The 21,634-nt window shown below is 42.5% G+C and overlaps 1 protein-coding gene across 1 annotated transcript in view; it reads left to right on the top strand.

The window, feature by feature from the left end:
* The first annotated feature begins 354 nt into the window (after positions 1-354).
* LOC126248457 (U-scoloptoxin(01)-Er1a-like) overlaps positions 355-21,634 on the top strand; it is a 98,624-nt gene continuing 77,344 nt past the window's right edge. Inside the window, exon 1 of the mRNA XM_049949459.1 lies at positions 355-429. Within this exon, the coding sequence (XP_049805416.1) occupies positions 396-429 (34 nt within the window). The 5' untranslated portion in view covers positions 355-395. The remainder of the gene's footprint in view (positions 430-21,634) is intronic.

The raw sequence follows: 21,634 nt of genomic DNA, 5'->3' as shown, positions 1-21,634 counted from the left end.
AGTGAAGACTGGAACAGGTGAGTAATTTTTTCACTCTAGACTTGTTTGTCGAGTACGCTCCACTTACCTACATTTCATTTAAAAATGCTGGCTTTAATGTGGGGGAGCGGGAACGCGTCCTTGAAGGTCAAGAAACGGAAAGTTTTCTCTATACTGCTATTTTTGTAAGCGTAGCGAATGAAAATGCACGAAGGTTCCCATCGGCAGAAAGCGTGGGGGCGGGGTGGGGTGGTGGCGCTCTCTCTCGGCCTCCGTCTCTCTCTCCGAGGCTCAGCTTGCCCCAAATATGCGGGAACCGCTCGAAATACTAGCTCCCTCCACCTCTTCGGCCTGGTCCGTAGTCAGCCTCTGGGACTGGACACTGGCTAACGTTGCAGTGCGCGCCTGACACCAGCATGAACTCCGTCTTGCTGCTCGCTCTTCTGCTAGGTGAGTACCCAGCGCGTTGTAGGCGTTCCAGCAGCGCACCTTGTCTTCTGCTGGCGCATGCTCTCGATTAACGAAATATCTGACTTCTATCTATCGTAATTTTAAATTTCCTCAAGAAATACGCAAGGATGGAGACTACAAAAGAGGAGAATGTAATACCATTTTGTCGAAAACAGACATGGTGAGCCTTTGGATGCACACGAATACAGGTTGATTCTTACAAAAACGTAGTTACCCATTGCGAATAACGCTATTTATTAAAATCAATAGTAAATAACATTAATGCACTTTTAACAAACTAAATTATTAACAGTGTCTGGCTGCTAGTTTTACATTTTTGTTGTAAGAATTAACTTGAAAAAGTAATGATGAATTGGAATATCTACACAGTTCTCTGCAGCAATCCTTTGAAGCGTGCTTCGAGTTAATGGCTTAATATGTAGTGAGAATACTCTGTATATCGTATTGCGGCCGAGACTTCTTCTCAAGGAAGTTGTTACTCTTTACAACCCTTTACACCGTGTAAATGGGGTACATATTTCACAGGTAACAGAAATTTCGTTAAGTAAGAGATAATACTCTGTAGTTTTCTACTCGCCTACAGCAGTTTATAAATATGTTATTGTACAGTGTAAACACTATTCTAACTTTGCATATAACGGCTGTATGCATGACAAGGTTTCGGACATCCGTTTCAGCAGGAGCTTAGTTTGGTTTAAATAGCTGCAAAATTTTTATATGATATGTAAGTTTTGGATCGAAGTGAAACTCTGTTACCACGTTACCAACTTTATAGGCTTTTACCTATTAATGTAATTCTGATAGCTATAAATTAAGACACTGTATGAGATCATTTGATTGTTGTCTGTCGCCAATAAAATCTAAGAACCGTACAGATCAAACATCCATTTTTCTTTGTTGAGATTTATTTTTATTGGTTTCTGTGTAATGTTTTACTGCCATAAAAATGTGTTCCTTGATGACGTCTCTGCATTGCTTGCCAAAAACTTACATTTACAGGCATAATAGTCACCAAGGTATTTAAGATCAGAGATTCATAGTTTTGTGAAATTGACTGAACCAAGACTAATAATGGCCTCTTTAACGATATGAGTCATTCCTAAACTGTTAATCACTTGTAACTTACTTCTAGTAAACATATTATGATTTCATTACTCCATTGCTCTTAAATGATGGGAAGATTGAAAGATGAACTTTGTGATTCATGAGAGGATGTATTTAACCTACAAAAGAACATCAGAAAGATGTCCAGCAATCTTCAGCGGTAGACGCTAGCGATAACTCTTCAGGATGAGCTGTACCAGAAATATTAACAACAGGCGCAGTGAAATACTAAAGAAAGATGTTCATCCCGAAAAGTGTCTTTTAACAGGCCAAAGACGATTTTCAAACTGCATGATGGTAACAATTTGCCTCTACCTAATTGTGTCCCTTTCTTAATACTAATAAACATACAAGTGTGTCTTTGAAAAGCCTGCGCAAATTAATTTGTAGCTGTGCTCTTGTGAACGCTTATATAATCTTTGAAGAACTTTAAAACAAAATTAGTTATTGTTTTACTCAGAAACGAAGAGACTTAAGAAAGCCAATAGAACAACAGCATATTATCTGCAAATAAAACATAAGAATTCAGTGCTTGAGACGTTCGACTCATGTCCAGGAGCAATGGCGTTCGAGCCTCATCTGGCCATTCTGATTTAGGTTTTATGCGAAGTTCCTAAATCACAAGGACAGGAAGGGTGACACGTTTCCTTAATCAAATCACTACTGCTTTCTTCTCCGTTTTCCCCCAACCGTAATGACCTTGCCATCAGGAAGATGTTAAACTCTAACCATCCTTGACACGCAAGATTAAAAATAAAATAAGGCAAATAATGATATAAATCACAAATCTGATATCATGTGGAAGATGAATTTTGAAAAACTGTCATCGCAGTGGGCTATATGCACCTCTCTCTCGTTCGATTTCACATCTGACAGACCAGACACGAAATCGTTTCTTCTAGGTTGACTTTATAAAGATGTAAGAAGCAATTAGTCATTATGTTGTTGAAGCAGTGATTGAAAAAATCGTCTACAGAGCTTTCTGGCAACAGAAAAAGTCCAAACTCGACAGGCTGGAGCATCTTCCTTGGAATAACGTACAAAGAACTGACTAAAATTCATCTCATAAATTAATATGTACTGTATGTATAAAAGAAGAGAACTAAAATATAAGTGTGTAAATAACATACTTTAAATACACTGAAGAATGAAGAATGTCCACTTTTCGAAAAATTTTGTCGGAGATAGCCTATAATCAATTTTAACAGATCGTATCGGTTCGGGCCCATTGAATTTGTTACACTTGTACCACCCGCAATTTTATTCACAGGTTTACAACGGTATTTAAAACACATAACACCTCTGGAAAAAGCTTCTGTGGTCTTTAAAACCATCCAAGCTGTTTTTTCACATACTTTCCGATCTATCTAATTTTTATGAAGTTTCTTGCGTTTCAGAAGCATTCTCACTCTTCTGTAGCATCGTAAATATCATATCAAAGAAGAAATTCTTTCTGGCAATGATTGAATCTAGAATCAACAGCTTTCTTTTAGCTATTCCTTACTGTTTATTTCAGTATATACGGTATTAGCATACGGATATTTATTTCACCGACTGCAGTCCTGTGCACATTCTGGGCATGTTGATGGAAACGTGGTGGCTATATAGTAATTCTGCAGCTTTTAATTAATCGGCGAAGACTTCATCAACATTATCTTTTTATTTATGTTCGGTGGCACGTACTGTAGATTGTGATGTTAATAGATAATGTACCCTTACTATATCAGCAACATTAACGCTGTACTCCCATATCTGAGTTTAAATTTATTGTTGAAACTTGACCTGATGGAATATTTTTCAATATGGACCATCACATATTATCTCAATATTTTAGAAAGTCATATGACTTACAATCAACAACACAAATAAAATGCATAAATGTTTCGTAGTGAATTTTCATGCAGTTTAGTTTTGTTAATAACAGGGAACACAACGCTTCGGAATCTAAGCTCATCATTCTTATATTCTAGGTCACGTTTGATGCGTCTAACATCATGTTTATTTCTTAGAACTGAAAGGTTTTATTCAGTTTGCACCATTTTCAAGGATGACAATCACTATGATCACCCCACTTGTATATGCTGTGCTGTTTAATCAGTTTTTCTATGTCACTTTTCCTACGCTAGATACCATTCTTCTTGATCATCCTACCTCAAGTTGCGATTGAATCGGAACATGTTAATGCAGCTTAAGTCTACCTGTTCATTAATAATTAGCACATTGGGCTCGCATTTTGGAGGACAATGATTCAAATCCGCCTACGGCCATCCAAATTTAGTTTTATCGCAATTTCCTTAAATCGCTACAGGCCACTGTCGGAATGGTTCCGTTCAAAGGGCACTGCTAATTTTCTTTTGCATCCTTGAAACAGTCCGAGCTTGTGCTGCGTCTGTAACGACAAAGATGTCGACGGGACCTTAAACACTAATGTTCCTTCCTTCATGAGTGACTGTATTATACACACAGGAGCTGCTAAACGAACTATTTGCGAGAATAATTTTTGCTTAACACATATCTCTAATTAATTTACGTAATTTTATTTCGTCTAGAAACTTATCAAATTTCAAAACAAAACTGAATCGTTCACGCCTATCTAACTAACCAGTTCCCACTAACCAGTTCCCACTTATGAGAGGGAAAGAAATATAATTTTACGTTAAACTGGGCTGTGTTGCTAAATTCCGATATCCCTAGACATGAATGTGGTATTATAGAACTTTTAAAATCCCAGAAACAGAAGATTTTTGTACTAAAACATCGAACTCAGTTTCATTATAGAGGTTAGAAGAAAATACCATGGCCTCTTTTTATGAAAACGGTCACGTTACACAAACAGTGGTTTACAAAAGCAGTCAAAACTTTTAATCACAACGGCCGAACTGTGGTTTCAACATCACTACTTCACATGATGAATCCAAGAAAAATGTTATTGACACGATGAACTGCTAGAAACTATCTTCAGTGTTAGTCTGTCCGATACGTGCTACGTGGCTCTAGCCACTCTGTCCAGAGCCATCGCCTTCACATTCTGATTCGTCTACTCGCTTCATAGAGCCTTAGAGCGAGATTCATTTTAAGCAGTGTTCTGCGCATCATTGATAGAAACTGCTCTGAACTCTTTCCTGGTTTTGGATGAGCTCAACAGTATAAGACTCGAACTAATTTTCCTTGGGTCCTCCAACCTCGAAGTCGCCGGCATGTTACCACCAGACAAAAAAAAAAAAAAAAAAAAAAAAAAAAAAAAAAAAAGAGAGAGAGAGAGAGAGAGAGAGAGAGAGAGAGAGAGAGAGAGAGAGAGAATGAGAACTTAGGTCACTAGAGGAAAGCTCTAACTCATTCGAAGAAAGACGAGCGAAGGAAACAGCGGTGGAATGTTTAAGATTCCACCACAGCATACGTCAGAGGTGATTCAGTAAAACCACAAAGTCTTTGATCAAAATTTTCAGACGGAGAGTCAAAAAAGAAAACAGTTGCCATTATGGTAATAACTTTATAATACTGCTGTTCAGCTCTAGAGTGGGAATACAGTCAAGCCGGTAAATGAGATCTTGCAGGTCTTGACATTTTCCGGGCGAAAAGAGTATTCCATAAAGTTTCTCGATCGCAGTCGGATAACGTCGACTTTTGGCCACGATATTTCAGCTGACAACCATTCAACCATCTTCAAGTGAGTGTTTTGCAGTGGAGGTAGCTAGTTCATGTCGCTACCTATGTTCCAAAAATAGGCGCGAAAACGCATGCGAAATGGCAGCCTCTTCATGAGCGACCTCTGTCGAGTTACGCGCTCTTCGAATACTGCTTCATCTTGAGCTAAATGTATTTCCACAGGTTCCTTAAGGTTCCTTAATAATTGAATCCCAGGAGGATCTCGTAGAGGCCAAGATTCCCGTGGCAGAGTAATCCATGGAATGTCCTGTGGAAATATAATGCTCAGCCATGGCTGACTTACTGGGCTGCGAAAGGCGAGTGTGGCGATCATGTTCAACGTATCTTTCACGAATTGCACACGTCGTCTGACCAATGTAGGCTTTGCCAGGCTCATAAATTATTCTGTAGATTCCAAGCTGCCGAACCGAGAGGAGTATAAGTCTTTGTACGTGGGCGAAAGATTATTTCGACAAGTTGGTTTCCTAAGATTCTGCCTAATTTCGACGGAACATTGACGAAGTACGTGAGGAACGCCCTGGACTTCAACCGCTCCTTCTCGTCTTTCTCTTTAGGGTGTTCTCGCTTGTTCATCCTTAAAACTGTGCTGACCTGATGCGGCAAATATCCATTATATTTGAACACTGATTGTACGTGTTCCAGCTCCTTTTCAAAGATGTCTCCATCAGACACATGTGCCTTGTGCACCAACGTCCGAAGGACGCCCATAGATTTTGACGGGTGTTGGCAGCTTCGATGTTTGAGTTTAGAGCTCCCATTGTCGAGGTTATTAGCGGCCATGCACAGTTTAGAGTAAAGAAGACTTTGTTTTGAGTGCTTTATAACATTAGAAATTGTCATAAGATAAAAACCTGTGGCTAGTTAACTCTTAATATAAAAAACTGTGAAAAACTAGCTAACCTGTTACATGTTGAAACCTTCTGATGTGTGTCCGCTTATTAATGACTCTGTATAGGAATTATTTTTCTGCAATCAAAGATAGCAGTATGTTAGAGACGTGACCACGGAAGCAGCAGTCATGATGTGATGCTTACAAGTAATGTCGTATGTCGAAGAATATCAAAATAAACCCCTTGAAGATTATGTTTATGCAGGAATGAGTCATGTGTAGAAGCCTCTAGTTGTGCCTGAATCCATACTGGAAGCGGCTCGTAAGGCCTCTTCTTTCAAAGATCCATATAAGACGATTTTTGACCATTCGTTCTAGAGTCTTTCTGGGGCAGCGTGTGAGGCCCTTGCTACAATAGCGACTTGCGTGCAGATCAATCATTCCTCGTACCAAAAGACCAAATTTTGTTAAAAGAGGAAAGGAGACTTTCCTTAGATGGAGCACGTAGAATTTCCATCATGTCATAACGTATGTCATGATGTCAAGGGAGGCAGTCAATATAGCATGAAGTTTCCATATAAGGCAGGATCATTTGTAGACCCCATCGTTTCTCGAACTAAATTTTGGTTTCAACTTCTCCATACTTTGCAAGTGGATGCGAAAATCTAATCTCTGGTTCTGAGAAGATGTTAAGCTGTGAAAATATTGTCATTGCCTGCGGGTACTTCGTGTTCTGTCCTTCTGAGCGCCTCATTCCCCACTATGGCCATCATTTTAACTGTGCTAGCTTTTCCTAAAATCCTCCTTACTGACTCCAGTATTTTAGTGGATGAGGTGCAGCTGTTAATGGCATCCAGAAATTTCTGCCTTTCTATTTTCTTTCTCTTTAATCAACTCCCCAGGCTTTGTATTTCGCCATTCGAATGTTCAAATGTGTGTGGATTCCTAAGGGACTAAACTGCTTAGGTCAACGGTCCCTAGACTTACAGACTACTTAAACTAACTTAAACTAACGTATTCTAAGAACAAGACACACACCCATGCCCAAGGGAGGACTCGCACCTCCGGCGGGAGGGGCCGCGCAATCAGCGACATGACGCCTCAAACCCCGCTACTACTCCACGCGGCTCGCTATTCGAACTTCCGCGAAGTTCTCTCCAGAAGGATTTGACTTGAACATTCGTACTGGATCAAATTGTCTTATTGAAGAGCGACTCTGCTCCTTCTACCATGGAACAAGCTTTCTGTTCAAATGGGCTGAAGATTTTGGCATGGACGCCTCGGCAGTTCTGTAGGACACTGTCTTGTGGTTAGAATACGTCAAGTTTGTTACACAGAGTCTAATTTACCTTACTGAGCATCCATTTGGTGATCCAGTGTCGGGTGTTACTCTTTCAGGGAGAGACAGCTGTATAGGGTAGTAGTAATCGGAGTCATGGTTCCTTTCCATTATAATCAATCCGCGAGAGGTGGAGATTAGAATGCAAGGTCGACGTGAGAGATCGACTGTGAAGGTTGTTTTCAAGAGAGATAGGTCTTTTAACACGGTTCTTTTGGAGGCTTGTACAGATGAGGAACGAGCCTTCCCCTGAATATTGAAGTTCTTATATTGCATTGTAGGGTGGAAACCAGTTAAAGAGGACGTGTCTTCTTCTCCTTTCTGCAGAGTGAAGTGGAAAGGACCATGTAGGATGGGAGAATAGTGAAACTGGGAGGTTCACTTATCATGTCTTCAACGTTGAGTAATGCTTCGAAGTGTGAGATGTCGCAGATGTAATGAAACATCAGATGTTTATCTTCCTCTTCATGTTTGGGGTGTTACTTTTTTCGTCCGGCTTTTGAAAGAGATGATGCACTGGATGGCGCACAGGACACAGTTCTTGTAGATATCAGGGGCGATCAAAAAGTTTCCATTTGAGGGCTTTGCTTCAGCGTATATGCAACATAGCGCGACTCCGATTTGTGTGGACTAGTGTGACATTCGCGTCTTTCCAACGAGAGTGTGGTAAACGTGGAAACGTGAACTATGGCGACGTTATTACCAAATGCGTCCAAACCGGTAGACATCCATCGGAGAAAGGAGAGTGTGTATGATTCACCATGTGCATCGGAAACCACCGTTGTGGAACAGTGCTCCTGAATCATGATAACGCACGTTCCCATATCGCAAACTTCGTAATACAGAAGTTACGCAAGTCGAAGTGGAAGACACTCAAGGATCCACTTTACAGTTCTGATTTCTCCACATGCGATTATCACGCCTTCGTCCCCTTAAAAAAACGCCCTGATAGGTCGACGATTCCCGTCGGACGAGGACTTCTTCGCGGAGAAGGACACAATATTTTACCAAACGGATGTCTTTAACTTGGTGGGACGGTGGGATGATTGCCTTGATGCTCACGGCCATTTTTCTGGTTTGGCATACCAATTCTAGACTTCATAGCCTCAGAACGGAAACTTCTTGATCGCCCCCTCATATTTTGTAATGGAATCATTTTCAAGAACCGTCTACCTTGGCCTTTGGTGCGACAGATTCAGTGGTTGGCCCCTTCTTATATACACACTTGCTTGAGTTAGTGGGAACTGTCCCGTCTAATGGTTGGGTCTGCGTTGGAGCACTTGAGTACTCCGTGTTGAAGCAAAGAATTTGAGGCGTAAAAAGTTTACATTAATATAATGAGTTTACATTAGCGAATCAAATGCTCAAATACAGGCACTGCTCTTCCCTTGCTCTCCCTTTACCCATCGCGTTATATTAATCAAGTCAGTGGCATTTTCCACTTTTATAAGAGCGCTGCAGTGCTCATATCCATAATATATTTGCACGCTACAACCAATTTTGTTGTAATTTAGAACACTGTGCGGTTGTGGTGTTACTTGACAAACTCTATTTGTGGCCAAATTATTACTTCAGTTATTGGTAGAATTTTCCACACACAGATTTGAGTATGCTTTCTGTTTCTGCTTAGGTGACAACTTGTCAGGAGAGCTTCCCTCCCGTAATCTCTTTAAATGCTGGCTGGGTGTTAATACTACCAAATGGCGTACCTAAACCACTGAGAGTTTTAAATGGTTGAGATATGAGATCAATTTGCTTCACACGAACAACTACGGAATATACAGGTTTCTCAAACCGGATGTGGCCTCTGATGTGTTTGCGTTTTGGCGCCACATGAAAGGTTTTAACTTGTAGCTGTTCGTGAGCAGTGGAGACACGTTTTTCTTGTGCTAACTTGTGTGATTGGTATGAAAGTGACCCGACGAAGTTCGTGTAACATAGTTTTTATTTTTATTTCTATTTTTGATTGACACTTGCCAGTTCTCTTCATTGTTCCGAGAAGGTTCTATCAAGTCGCAGCTCCAGAACTTTCACGTTACGTAAATGTGAAGTTATGTCCAAGAGTTGCTGTCTTAAGCTCCTTCTATATCGCAACGTACAGCGTTACGACACAACAGCACACCTTACTTGTAGCCGACCGTGTTTCTTCACGCTTCATTTCTCAAGAGCCTTTAATGTTTCCAATCACCGAACTTGGCAATCATTGCTATACAAGACTGTCACACCTTGCTGTAATCAAAGAATTTCGACTAACTTACAGATTGGATTTCGTCATACCTATCTTTCAGTCGACAATCACACAGTATTATTACAGTAAATCATGAATTTTTTCATAGACTTGTACTCCACAAACACATAAAATGTTAAAAATCTCAGAATCGCACCCATGAAACTTTGTTTACTAAGGCAACGCAAGTCAGCTGCTACAATGACGACGGAAAAGGAAGCATCATTAAGCATTATTTCCTCGAATGCGTTCGATGTATACATATAGTGTCCTAGTAACAGTTCAACACGAACAGTAAAGAAGAGCACTATGCAATGTGTGGCCCTGGATAAAGCTCTAGATTCTTCTGCCTTAAAGGTAGTTTTCAAATCCTCGTCATTCCATCTTGATTTGTTTCCCATGGTTTATCTAAATCACTCCAGATAATAATCTATGGATGCTACTATGGTAATACTACAGCGGCTCCCTTATTTGTCCAAAGATGCGTCATTAATAAAATCGACATCGACGAACGTTGCATTCTAAGCTTCCGAATTCCTGTCAGTATTGAAGAACAAAGCACTATCCGTTTCTTCTTGACTAACAGCATTCAATTTGGATTAAAAGGTTTACTGGTTCGCTTAAATGAAAAAGAATCTCCATCCAGCGTCAGTTTCACAGATGGCGTTTCCGCTTTCATAAGACAACATATTTTTTGTCAACACAAACTTAAAGCATGCATGAGCCTGTAAAGATTATTAATGAACATAGTCAGACTGTCAGTATTTGCCATACTCACATATTAATAGCCACAGAGGACGTAAACGCATTAAACTTGTTCAGTAATTGGTTCAGACAATTATCATGTCTAAAAAGCTGTTAGAAACTCACATATCAGACGATGACGCAAAAGCCGTGCTGCTTCGAGCTTCACAAATTATGTGAAAATAGAGCAGCCGGCTGAACGGATTTCAGCGAGCGAACTTAATGAGGCAGAACATTGCGAAAGGTAACTGGTAGGAATGTGTCACACGAAATCTCGTTCTGTACTTAACTGCCTGGAAATTATCCGGTAGTACATTCGTTCGAAAGCTGTCATGATATCTGCAGCGAGAACAGTAGCATATTAGCACTACACGGCACGAACGTGACACGCAATGGCAACCCGCTGACACACTAATTAACGTAGGACCCGCCACTAAAGGAGCAGTTAATATATGAAACATGTACTGCAATGGACATTTATTGCGATTAAAAACCTGATTCCATAGTAATAAGCTATTTATAAGCGAAGAGTTTGCGGCGCGAAAAAACACGTTTCTCTAAATAAAATAGATAATAATGTAATTCAATAAAAACACAAATCTCAAAGTCCCTCATAATTCAAAATTGTAGTATACTCAAATCCTCGATCATTCTTTTCACGGAGAGAGCTGTGCTTTCCCTAGGTCACCTACGGAAAGTGTCGGGATGGTTTCTTTATCAAGGCCGCGACTTATTCCGATCCTCGACACTCTCCAACTGAAGCTGTGCTCTTTTGAGAGTTACTTCGATGTCGCCAAGTCACTTTTTGTTAAGGCTTTTGGTGAGGCACTTAATTGCACTTTACGTCATGGAAGCTGTAACCGTAGCTGGACAAAGAATCAGCGAAAGGTAATACAAAAAATAGCGTCTCGTCTGACAAAAATATACGAATATCCCTAACTTGCAGCAGGAGAGACACCAGCGCCTCAAGTCGCGAGAAAGTAGGTACTCTCTTAACGTCATACGCGCCGTACGATTGATTGCTTGTAATTTATTTTCTGCTTTATTTACGAAACAGTTATCATATTTATATGTTCCAAATGTTCGTACAATAGGAAGAGAGAAAAGTGCAAACAGAGCCAAAACGCTCGGATGAAATTACCCAAGCTACAACGTCTTCATCAAGAAATGCTTTCGAAAATTGCATGTAATTGGAACCTGCCCTGCTAACAGCAATAGAATGTGAGCACAGTGCAGGGGGTGAGCAAAAATATGGAAACACCCCAAACCATGCCTAATACGGTGTGGAAAACTGTTGGCATTCAAAATAACTCCCAGGAGTCTCGTAATGGAGATATACAGATTTTGTACGGTTTTCCGGGTAATATTATACAAGTCTCCCTGCAAACTAGTGGCAAGTCCAGGTAATAATGATGGAAGTGGATAGCTATCAGCCGGCCGCTGTGGCCGAACGGTTCTAGGCGCTTCAGTCCGGAACCGTGCTGCTGCTACGGTCGCAGGTTCGAATCCTGCCGCGGGCATGGAAGTGTGTGATGTCCTTAGGTTAGTTAGATTTAAGTAGTTCTAAGTCTAGGGGACTGATGACCTCAGATGTTAAGTCCCATAGTGCTTAGAGCCATTGGAACCATTTTTTTTATAACTATCACGCACCTTTCTCTCCAAAGCCTCAACAATATTGAGATCTGGGTGACTGCAGTAGCCAGGGGAAAAGCGACAATTCATCCTCGTACTCACAAAACCAGTCGTTGAAAGTGCGAGCTGTGTGAAAAGGGACCCTGCCGTCTTATAACACAGCATCGCCATTTGGCTATTAATTTTGTACCGTGATATGGACCCTATCAGCCAAAATGGTCACATAATCCTTGGTAGTAGTGCGACCTAACAGAGAACCATGGAGTCCATAGAATAGCTAGATATGGCTGCCCAGATTATCACCCAGCACCCGCCATATTCACACTTGGGAAGTAAACACAGCCATCAGTTTGACACAGTGTGCATGAAGAGTCATCGGGCATTTATATCACTGATAATTCGTTTTGGAATTCCAGTTCGCTCTGTATTCCCTGCTTGTGGTGCTCCCTTCGCGTTGTTTTGGTGCTGACTGCGTTAGCGAGTGCTACATTCCGTTCTGCAGTGACTTTTGCAACTGTCGTCCTCTTCTTTTTCGTCAGTGTTTGTCTTCAGTGACCATCTTGTTACAACCACTCAACGAACAATTTCGTCCGCGTTGTGATTTAGCAGACAACGCTTCTCTGCTTTCCCTGTGTGCGATATAAATCTTCGGTACGATGCCTCTTGAAACATCAAACACTTCAGCTACCTTGGTTACGGAAGCTCCCAGCATACGAGCTCCAACCATTTGCTCACGTTCGAATCCACTTATCTTAGACACAATTCACTCACAACTACACAGCACACTGCTGTGACCGCGACTGACACTCGTAACGCATTGATGGCATCGCACAGGTACCGTTCGTACAATAGTGCAAACTGCAGACTTGACTAGTATCTTCATTCATGGGCAATTATGCATTTCTCGCCGTGTTTCCATATGTCTGTCGACCACATGTAATTCATGCATAGTAAGCTTGTATTTCTGTTGCTCCCTGCTGTTATTGTGATAGATACTTTCCTTGACACGCAAAAATTTTGCAATATCTCTTATGGTTTTCTTACATATCACATACTTCCACTTCAAAAGCAGACTAGGTTGAAGATTCTGAATTTTGTGGCTGCGATGTTTCTGGCTCTTGCGCAGCGACCATAGTGGAATTGGTTTCTTATATGTGTTAAAATAGATTAATTTTTTTTGACGTTTTATTATCATGCTCGGGTGGTAGTTTTAACTTCAGCTACAGTTTTGGTGGCTTATTTGACATCTTAAGTAATGTAGATGCTGCATTCCATATCAGGTTCCTATTCTCCGCGCGACCGCTACGGTCGTAGGTTCGAATCCTGCCTCGGTGTGTGTGTGATGTCCTTAGGTTATTTAGGTTTAAGTAGTTCTAAGTTCTATGGGACTTATGACCTCAGAAGTTAAGTCCCATAGTGCTCAGAGCCATTTGAACCTATTCTCCGCATTCATAAACGTATTTGGTTCGACGTGTAGCGAAGTAAACTTCACATCATTGTGTGGATGTAAGACGTCTTTCTGTAGTAACTTCTGTCTTGTGCTACTTACTGCCTATTTTCTGTTACTAAAAAGAAACGTTACTCTGCATTAAATTTCTGTATGTTACAAGAGAATCACATCCAAACAATAATGTCAGACGCTGTTTCATGCATCTGAGGTCTCTTAGAAGAGTTAAGAATGATAAACATGACGTTTTCTTTTTGTTACTTTTACAATTTATTGCACTAAATACGCCCATTTTTGTGAAACCCTTGTTACACTCAAATTAAAAGACACCATTCGCATTCATCGGATATCATATTCAACAATGTAGCTTACTGGCCTCATGGAGCGCTGCTATCGCATCGTACAACAAAACTGAGATAAAGTGTCACGACTGGATGCATTAATCGTTGGTATTACGTCTCTAATAATCTCAGGGTTAGTGGGTCGTTATGCTACCTTGAAATGCCCGTAACAGAGCATCATCTACGTTTCTCCTCGAAGAATTTTCTCCAGATTCCTACCCGAAGACGTGTCGCTCATTTCCTGGAGTTAATGTGCCGTCTTATTTGGGTGTATGAAAAATGGGATCGTGAAGCGAGCAGCAGTAGCGGAATTCGGCGGGGGAGGCGTGGAGGCGGCGACCTTGCGAGCGACCTCCCGCGAGCGCATTCCGGGTCAAGGATTCGCGGAGAAAGGCCGGCCTGTTCGAGCGCCAGTACGGCGCCAGCCCCACGTGCAGCTAGAAAGCCTCTTCGGGATCTGTAATTAGATACACTTTTCGTGCTCTGGCGGGGGCCTCTGCAAACAACTGGGTCAAGCTTGCGGCTATGCGGAAAGCGGCGTCGTATTTCCAGTAGTTAAAGGTCGCGCGTGGTGCACGTACTTACTCAACAGTATCATCTGCACTCGCACCAAATGTTGATTTCGTGACTCCCCGGGCAATAGTTACAATAGCGTCAGGAAATGCACGTCCTTAGCAGGCTCTGTTCCGCACCAGCTTTCTCTCGTTGCGAAAATAGCAGTCGTGATTATGTTAGTGAAATTTTTCTTGTCTGACCCAACCCACATGTTGCTAACGTTGTTTCAAGTACGCAGGAGAAGTTTCGCTGGGAAGCCCTCACACACCTTCTACTTAGTTTCGATTTCTCCTTATGCGCTTTTCATATTTTAGGAACCTTGAAGGAAGACATTCGTGGCTGTGGATTTGCTTGGTTCGAAGAGGTGCACCCCTGGGTAGTCATGGTTTTTAGGCAGCAGGAAACATTTTTCGATGAAGGCTTTGACAGTCTTCTCTCACAGAGGGATAAATGTTTTAACAGTTATGACGATTACTTGTAAAATAGAAAACAGTTTACTTACTTTTTTCCATTTGTCTCGTTTTCATTTGACTGCCTCTGATAGCTGAAAATACAGGTTGGCGAAATGGTTCAAAAATGGCTCTGAGCGCTATGGGGCTTAACTTCTGAGGTCATCAGTCCCCTAGAACTTAGAACTACTTAAACCTAACTAATCTAAGGACATCACACGCATCCATGCCCGAAGCAGGATTCGAACCTGCGACCGTAGCGGTCGCGCGGTTCCGGACTGAAGCTCCTAGAACCTCTCGGTCACTCCGGCCGGCTGGTTGGCAAAACCTGTTAAGTGCAAATGTTCACGACAGGGATATTTGTGGTTGGGTTTTGGAAAGAGCGTTAAATATAGGAATCACTTGATTCACTGGATCTATCCATAGATGAGTTGCAAGATTTACACAGCGGCGCCATCTTCGCTGAAGAGCAGTAATGTAATGTGTAACCACTAAAAATGGTTCAAATGGCTCTGAGCACTATGGGACTTAACTTCTAAGGTCATCAGTCCCCTAGAACTTAGAACTACTTAAACCTAACTAACCTAAGGACATCACACACATCCATGCCCGAGGCAGGATTCGAACCTGCGACCGTAGCGGTCGCTCGGTTCCAGGCTGAAGCGCCCAGAACCGCTTGGCCACTACGGCCGGCTGTAACCACTAAAACTTGGGCAAAAGTTATTGACTTGAATGAATGGCGTGACGCGTTTCACAATGAAGTTATACCCTTAATGAACACGATGGAAGGTGAGCAGATTTATAAAACCGATTTAAGTTGTACACCTAAAGAAGTCCGCTCATCGCGAAGTGTGCATTTCAAGTGGCAGACGTCGCTAAGGATTGTAGTGTGGAGCGCCCATGCAACAACTCACTCTACATCCTCCAACACGTTACTTTAGCAAGTAGATACGTGTTTCTAAGGATAATGATAATTTATCAGTAACTGACAGGTCAGTTTGGAGGTTGAGTAGTGCAATACATGCTGAAACCACTAACTCTGGTTCAAGTAGTCGCAAAATCTGGCGTAGTCACGAAACAAATTATGTCGCAGTTCTTTTAAAGTGTTTACTTCCCATATGCCGTGGAAGAGCGTTCTTCTTTTGATTTGCAGGGAAATATTGTGACTGCTACTTGGTGTGTAATTTTTTGGAAAATTCAAGGTGGTTATGAAGCGGATTGAAGATCGTATTCTCCTCATCGGTTTCAATTTACACCACCATCGAGGGATTCAATTTTGATGTTGATGTGTGTTCTACACAATCAGTTTTGTTCTCCGTTTTTTGCAGACGTAGTCCAGTAGTCTTCGATTGCAGATAAATACGATAACTTCACACATGAGAGGTATAAAACATCTTCCGAACGTATTTTTAATGTTGAAAAGCAAAGTGAATTGGAAGATTGCTTGATGCAGGCATTAATGAAGTACGCATTCTGTGTTAAGCAACTCTGTTTTCCGCACTTTATATTCTGTGGACATGTTCCTCCTCGAAAGATTTTGCCAAGAGCTACCAAAACTAACTTTTTGAATTCGATGACTGATCATGCCCACTACCGTGAAGTGGAGTGCAATTGAAGACGGCATACATTATGTGAATGCTTGTAATTTGTATGTAGATCTGTTACATACAAACCAAAACTTCTACAACTGCGATCGCAGTTTGCGTTAACCCCTCGTTTTCATAATATCTTGTGCAGAAAAGGTCTCAATCGCATTGTTGTCTGCGAGATGAAAGGGGATTGTTCTGACACCGAATCGGAAAGAATTTCTTCATCAGCACTAATTTCTACTTATTCTTTTCGATACAGGAATGCTTTGTATTAAGTGTATCTGTTTACTATAAATGACTGTGGTGAATAAGCATAGAGTGTAATAACGTGGATGTGTTACTCTGAAGAAAGGTGTGGATCAAGAAGAGTGTTAAAATATGCCCTACCCCTCTTCAGTAGCACCAAAGGAGCTGCAGAGTTTATATTTGTCACTTGACAGATGGATTAATATTCACGTTGTCATATTGCCTCATTTCATGAAAGGATGCGAATTATGTGGTGATATGAGCGAAAACATAGGTTCACAGTCTGACTTCATCATTCGCTATCTCCTTGGTGCCGGCCGAAGTGGCCGTGCGGTTAAAGGCGCTGCAGTCTGGAACCGCAAGACCGCTACGGTCGCAGGTTCGAATCCTGCCTCGGGTATGGATGTTTGTGATGTCCTTAGGTTAGTTAGGTTTAACTAGTTCTAAGTTCTAGGGGACTAATGACCTCAGCAGTTGAGTCCCATAGTGCTCAGAGCCATTTTTGAACCATCTCCTTGGTAGTGAAATCCTGATGACAATTTCTCCCGTCATTGGGATTCGAACGGGCTTCCTCCGAGTCAAACTCTCCTGCACTGGCATCCGTTAGTGATACCGGTCACGGGAATATGACACGTGTAGTATTATCACGTATAAGACACAATGAAGTCCTAATCCGAAGGCAAGGTTGTCAATGGTGTTCAACACTCAATACTGAAAGAATTAACACCAACGTACACTGAGAACAGAACTGATCTCCTGTACGGATATTGCAGATGTTTATACAAACATAGAATAAACGAGAATATTCCAGAATATACAAACCTTACAATCATAAGGTATTTCAAGAACCTTTAGAAATGATAGATATTAAATAAGAAATAACTGCTGGTTGTCGGGTTTGAATTGGCGAACATACAACATGCCAGCCAGCGACGCTGACCTGTGCACCGCACTGCATGCACTACAGCTCGCTCAATAATACACAGTCCAGTCATATCAATGTGGCCATCGCCTACGTTCAATGTCAGTGTGCAATAACCACTCACAGACGGCAGATGGCAGCACTATCAGTGGAGGGTGTATACAGCTTGTCGGAGGTACATAGAAACAGTGCAGTCGTTATCGTAATGCGGAAACAAAGCGACTTATCTCATGTTCTAAAGGGCATGATGATTGGCGTTCGGGCCGGCCGGTGTGACCTAGCGGTTCTAGGCGCTTCAGTTCACTGGTACGGATGTGAGCCGCCACCTGCAGTTGGCTGCACCCTGTACTCTTCATGGCACCCGGAAGGACCCATTTTTCGTCTGTAATGACTCCATCTGGTATTCACACGGGGTACACATTGGCTTTCTTCCCCTTCTTGGTAGCCATGTCCCTAAGGGGCCCCATAACGCGCCTAACATTGGAGCTTCTAACAACCAGTAATCCCACCCTTTGTGATTGCCCAGATCTTGCAGGCTGAGAGGTTTACTCTGAAACAGGACGGGCGACAGCATCAGGCTGAGCGACAGTGTCAGCCACAGACAGCACCTGGAACCTGTCTGTCAGACTAACTGGGGAGGCCTTAAATGAGGCCCCCTGGGAAGTCTTTCGCCACCTGCCACGCCCCGAGGCGACCTCCCACTCGACCACGGGTGAGGGGTCAACCTCAGTGTGAGCAATAACCAGGCTGGTCACCGGTGAGGACTGATCGGAGGACTCGGACGTGCTGGACGTCTGTTGGATCCCCACGGCCGGCCCACACTAGTGATGTCAATTCACTGCAGTTTCAAATAGTATAACTGAAGCCATCACAGCCTGAAGCCGAGAACGAAGATTCACCAGCTCGGGTCGCATCCGCACACAACAGTCACAGTCTTATCCACTCTAAAGACCGTGGAAAACTACATTACTAAGACAAATGAACTGTAGATACGTGCTGCAGAACTCTACTCTAGACCCTGACGAAAACGCAAGAACTGTATCTAATAAATCAGATTAATACGCAGAGATTCAAAAACCGAGCTACCGAAGCACTCAAGTGAGACTAAATAATTCGCCCCTGATTAGGAATTTGTAGTATGTCACAAAATCGGTTTACTTTCCGACGGAAACGAAATCGCGAGGATTGTGTCTGTTAGATATTAAATTAACACCCACAAACTCAAGAAACTAAATTGTCAAAGCACACAGATGATATTATACAATTCGCTCCTGGTTAGTAACTCGTAAAAGTCACAAAATCGATTACTTCCCTGTTGCTGCTTCTGTCTTGGCCGGCTGCCACTGCCTGACTGGCTGACCGGCTGACTAACGTCAAACCGAAATGTTGACTGTACGGCTGAACAATATGTTGAGGGATCTTACCCCAATACTGCACAGCTACTAAATTACCCTGTACAGGGATGATACGCGTCAGACCTACGTGTATGATATCGGCCCAAAACGTGCTGAACGTATGGGATTGCATAACAGACAGGCTCCACACTCTTCTACGAGGATCACCAGGTGTCATACAAAATCTGCACTTCTTGGTGAAGAGAATTCGACGCCTTTGATATAGTTTCTATTCCAAAAGTTCCTGAATCCACCCTATTCATGCACCACTGTGCTATGCGGATTTTACTGTTGTTTGTAATGGGCATTTAGAGACCAAACAGACTGTATGGAGACTGGAGACAGTTGCGAACTTCCTGAATCAACAACCCCCCCTCTCCGCAGTTGCCTCCAGTAACACGCAATTCTGTTGTTCTGTCCTCAGCGTATACTGGGCAAGTTTACAACTTTGGAACAAACTGCAGGAAGTGATCCATGAGAGAATAAGGAGCAAAAGAGGCCATTTGGACATATGGCTGGAAATTCGTTCCTAGGGAGATTCATCCGTTTGAATGTAAAGAGAAAAGATCTTTGGCAGCGATCTTGATATCTGTACCGGGCAGAGGATCCGCCTGCATCAGGAAAAGCAAACGACCGTGTAAAACATTCGCCCCAACTGAGACTATCTGTATGACTTACATCGTGTGCAAGCCTTATTACAATAGGACTTGCCCCTGCGGTAACGGTTTTGTTCGTTGCACAGGATTTCTGTCTTACATCCTACTCTTCGGTGAGGCTACCTTTATGAGGGGTGGTATTTTCAGTCCTCGTAACACCCACCTGCGGGTTACGGAGAATCCCCATTCTATAGTGGCAGCAAACCATCAGTACAGGTTCATCCTCAAAGTCTGGCCAAGGCTTATTGGCGCCGCCGCAAGGGACCAGTCATCTCTCCACGACGATTCACGTGCGAGGCATATCTGTACTTCCTGAGAGTGACACTGTCTTCCTGCTGGTAGTCGTTCCTTTAGTGGTACGAAGAGTAATGTGGCTACTACATGATGGTACATCGGGTCGCTGCCATGTTGAGTGTGGAGCTGAGACACTAGTACAGACAGAACATTCCCACTTGTGTGGTGTGTTCTCATGTGTCCTTCAAGTAATTGAAAACTATGCTGCCAAAGATCTTTTATGCTCACCTTCAAGTGCGTGTAGCTCCCATGGAACGCATTTCCTGCTGCCCGTCCGTTTGACCATTCTTACTCTTTATGCTCAGGTATCGGTTCCTGTGGTTTGTCCCCATTGAGAAAAATTATCCACTATATTAAATAGATGTTCGTAAGAGGCTTTTGTTAACTGATAATTTAGGAGGCAGACAACTACCACAGAGTACATCTTGAACGATTTTCGTGTCACATAATGAATGAATGATCGAATGATATCGATGTAGTGAGCGGCGATTCCGCAGACAACTTCTGGTTTTATTAACGCGTCTTGCAATGAAACGACAATATGTGAAGGTCTAAATTTGAAATGATCCTTCGATGAGTTTTGAAACAATGAAGCGTGTAAGCAAGCCGTATTATCCGTTTCACTATTGGAGGTAACGCGCTCTCTACTGAGCTGCACTAAAGAAGACAGGGCCGGCCGCGGTGGTCTAGCGGTTCTGGCGCTGCAGTCCGGAACCGCGGGACTACTACGGTCGCAGGTTCGAATCCTGCCTCGGGCATGGATGTGTGTGATGTCCTTAGGTTAGTTAGGTTTAAGTAGTTCTAAGTTCTAGGGGACTTATGACCTAAGATGTTGAGTCCCATAGTGCTCAGAGCCATTTAAAGAAGACAGGTTTACTTTTACATCCGTTAGACAAGTGGTTTTACGTAGTGACGTCTTATTTATCCAACTTCATTTGCATGCACATTTATATTTTCTACGTTCATCGATTAAATTCAATATCTCGTTGTTATACGAGGGTTTTTACAGGATCTTGTCTTTTTGCCCATACAATCCAATGTCATTTTCAGTACTGCATGTCTCAAAGCGACTCAATCGTCCTCTGTTGTGTTTCTTTCCCCAGTTGCAGTCAATGGTTGTCTCAAATTTTCCTTGAAGCCGGCCGTTGTGGCCGAGTGGTTCTAGGCGCTTCAGTCTGGAACCGCGTGACGACTACGGTCGCAGGTTCGAATCCTGCCTCGGGCATGGATGTGTGTGATGTCCTTAAGTTAGTTAGGTTTAAGTAGTTCTAAGTTCTATGGGACTGATGACCTCAGCTGTTAAGTCCCAGCCGGCCGCGGTGGTCTAGCGGTTCTAGGCGCTCAGTCCGGAACCGCGCGACTGCTACGGTCGCAGGTTCGAATCCTGCCTCGGGCACGGATGTGTGTGATGTCCTTAGGTTAGTTAGGTTTAAGTAGTTCTAAGTTCTAGGGGACTGATGACCACAGATGTTAAGTCCCATAGTGCTCAGGGCCATTTGAACCATTTTTTTGTTAAGTCCCATAGTGCTTAGAGCCATTTCAGCCATTTTTTTTACACTGTCAACAATCAGTGGTTCTTTCAATCTATCCAGGACCCTTCTCCTTTATTTAACACCTGTATGCATGGTATTTTGTTGCAGTTAATCATCAGTTTGTTCCCTGCATGTCATGACCTGATGCCACCTACTATCCTATTTGCTCTATTATTTCCATTAGACTCCACATCTTTCACAATGACAGTCCTCATATC

This window comes from Schistocerca nitens, chromosome 3, assembly GCF_023898315.1.
Source record: "Schistocerca nitens isolate TAMUIC-IGC-003100 chromosome 3, iqSchNite1.1, whole genome shotgun sequence".
Classification (NCBI taxonomy): Eukaryota; Metazoa; Arthropoda; class Insecta; order Orthoptera; family Acrididae; genus Schistocerca; species Schistocerca nitens.
Note: the sequence above shows the minus strand (reverse complement) of the source record. Positions and strands in the feature narration are given on the sequence as shown.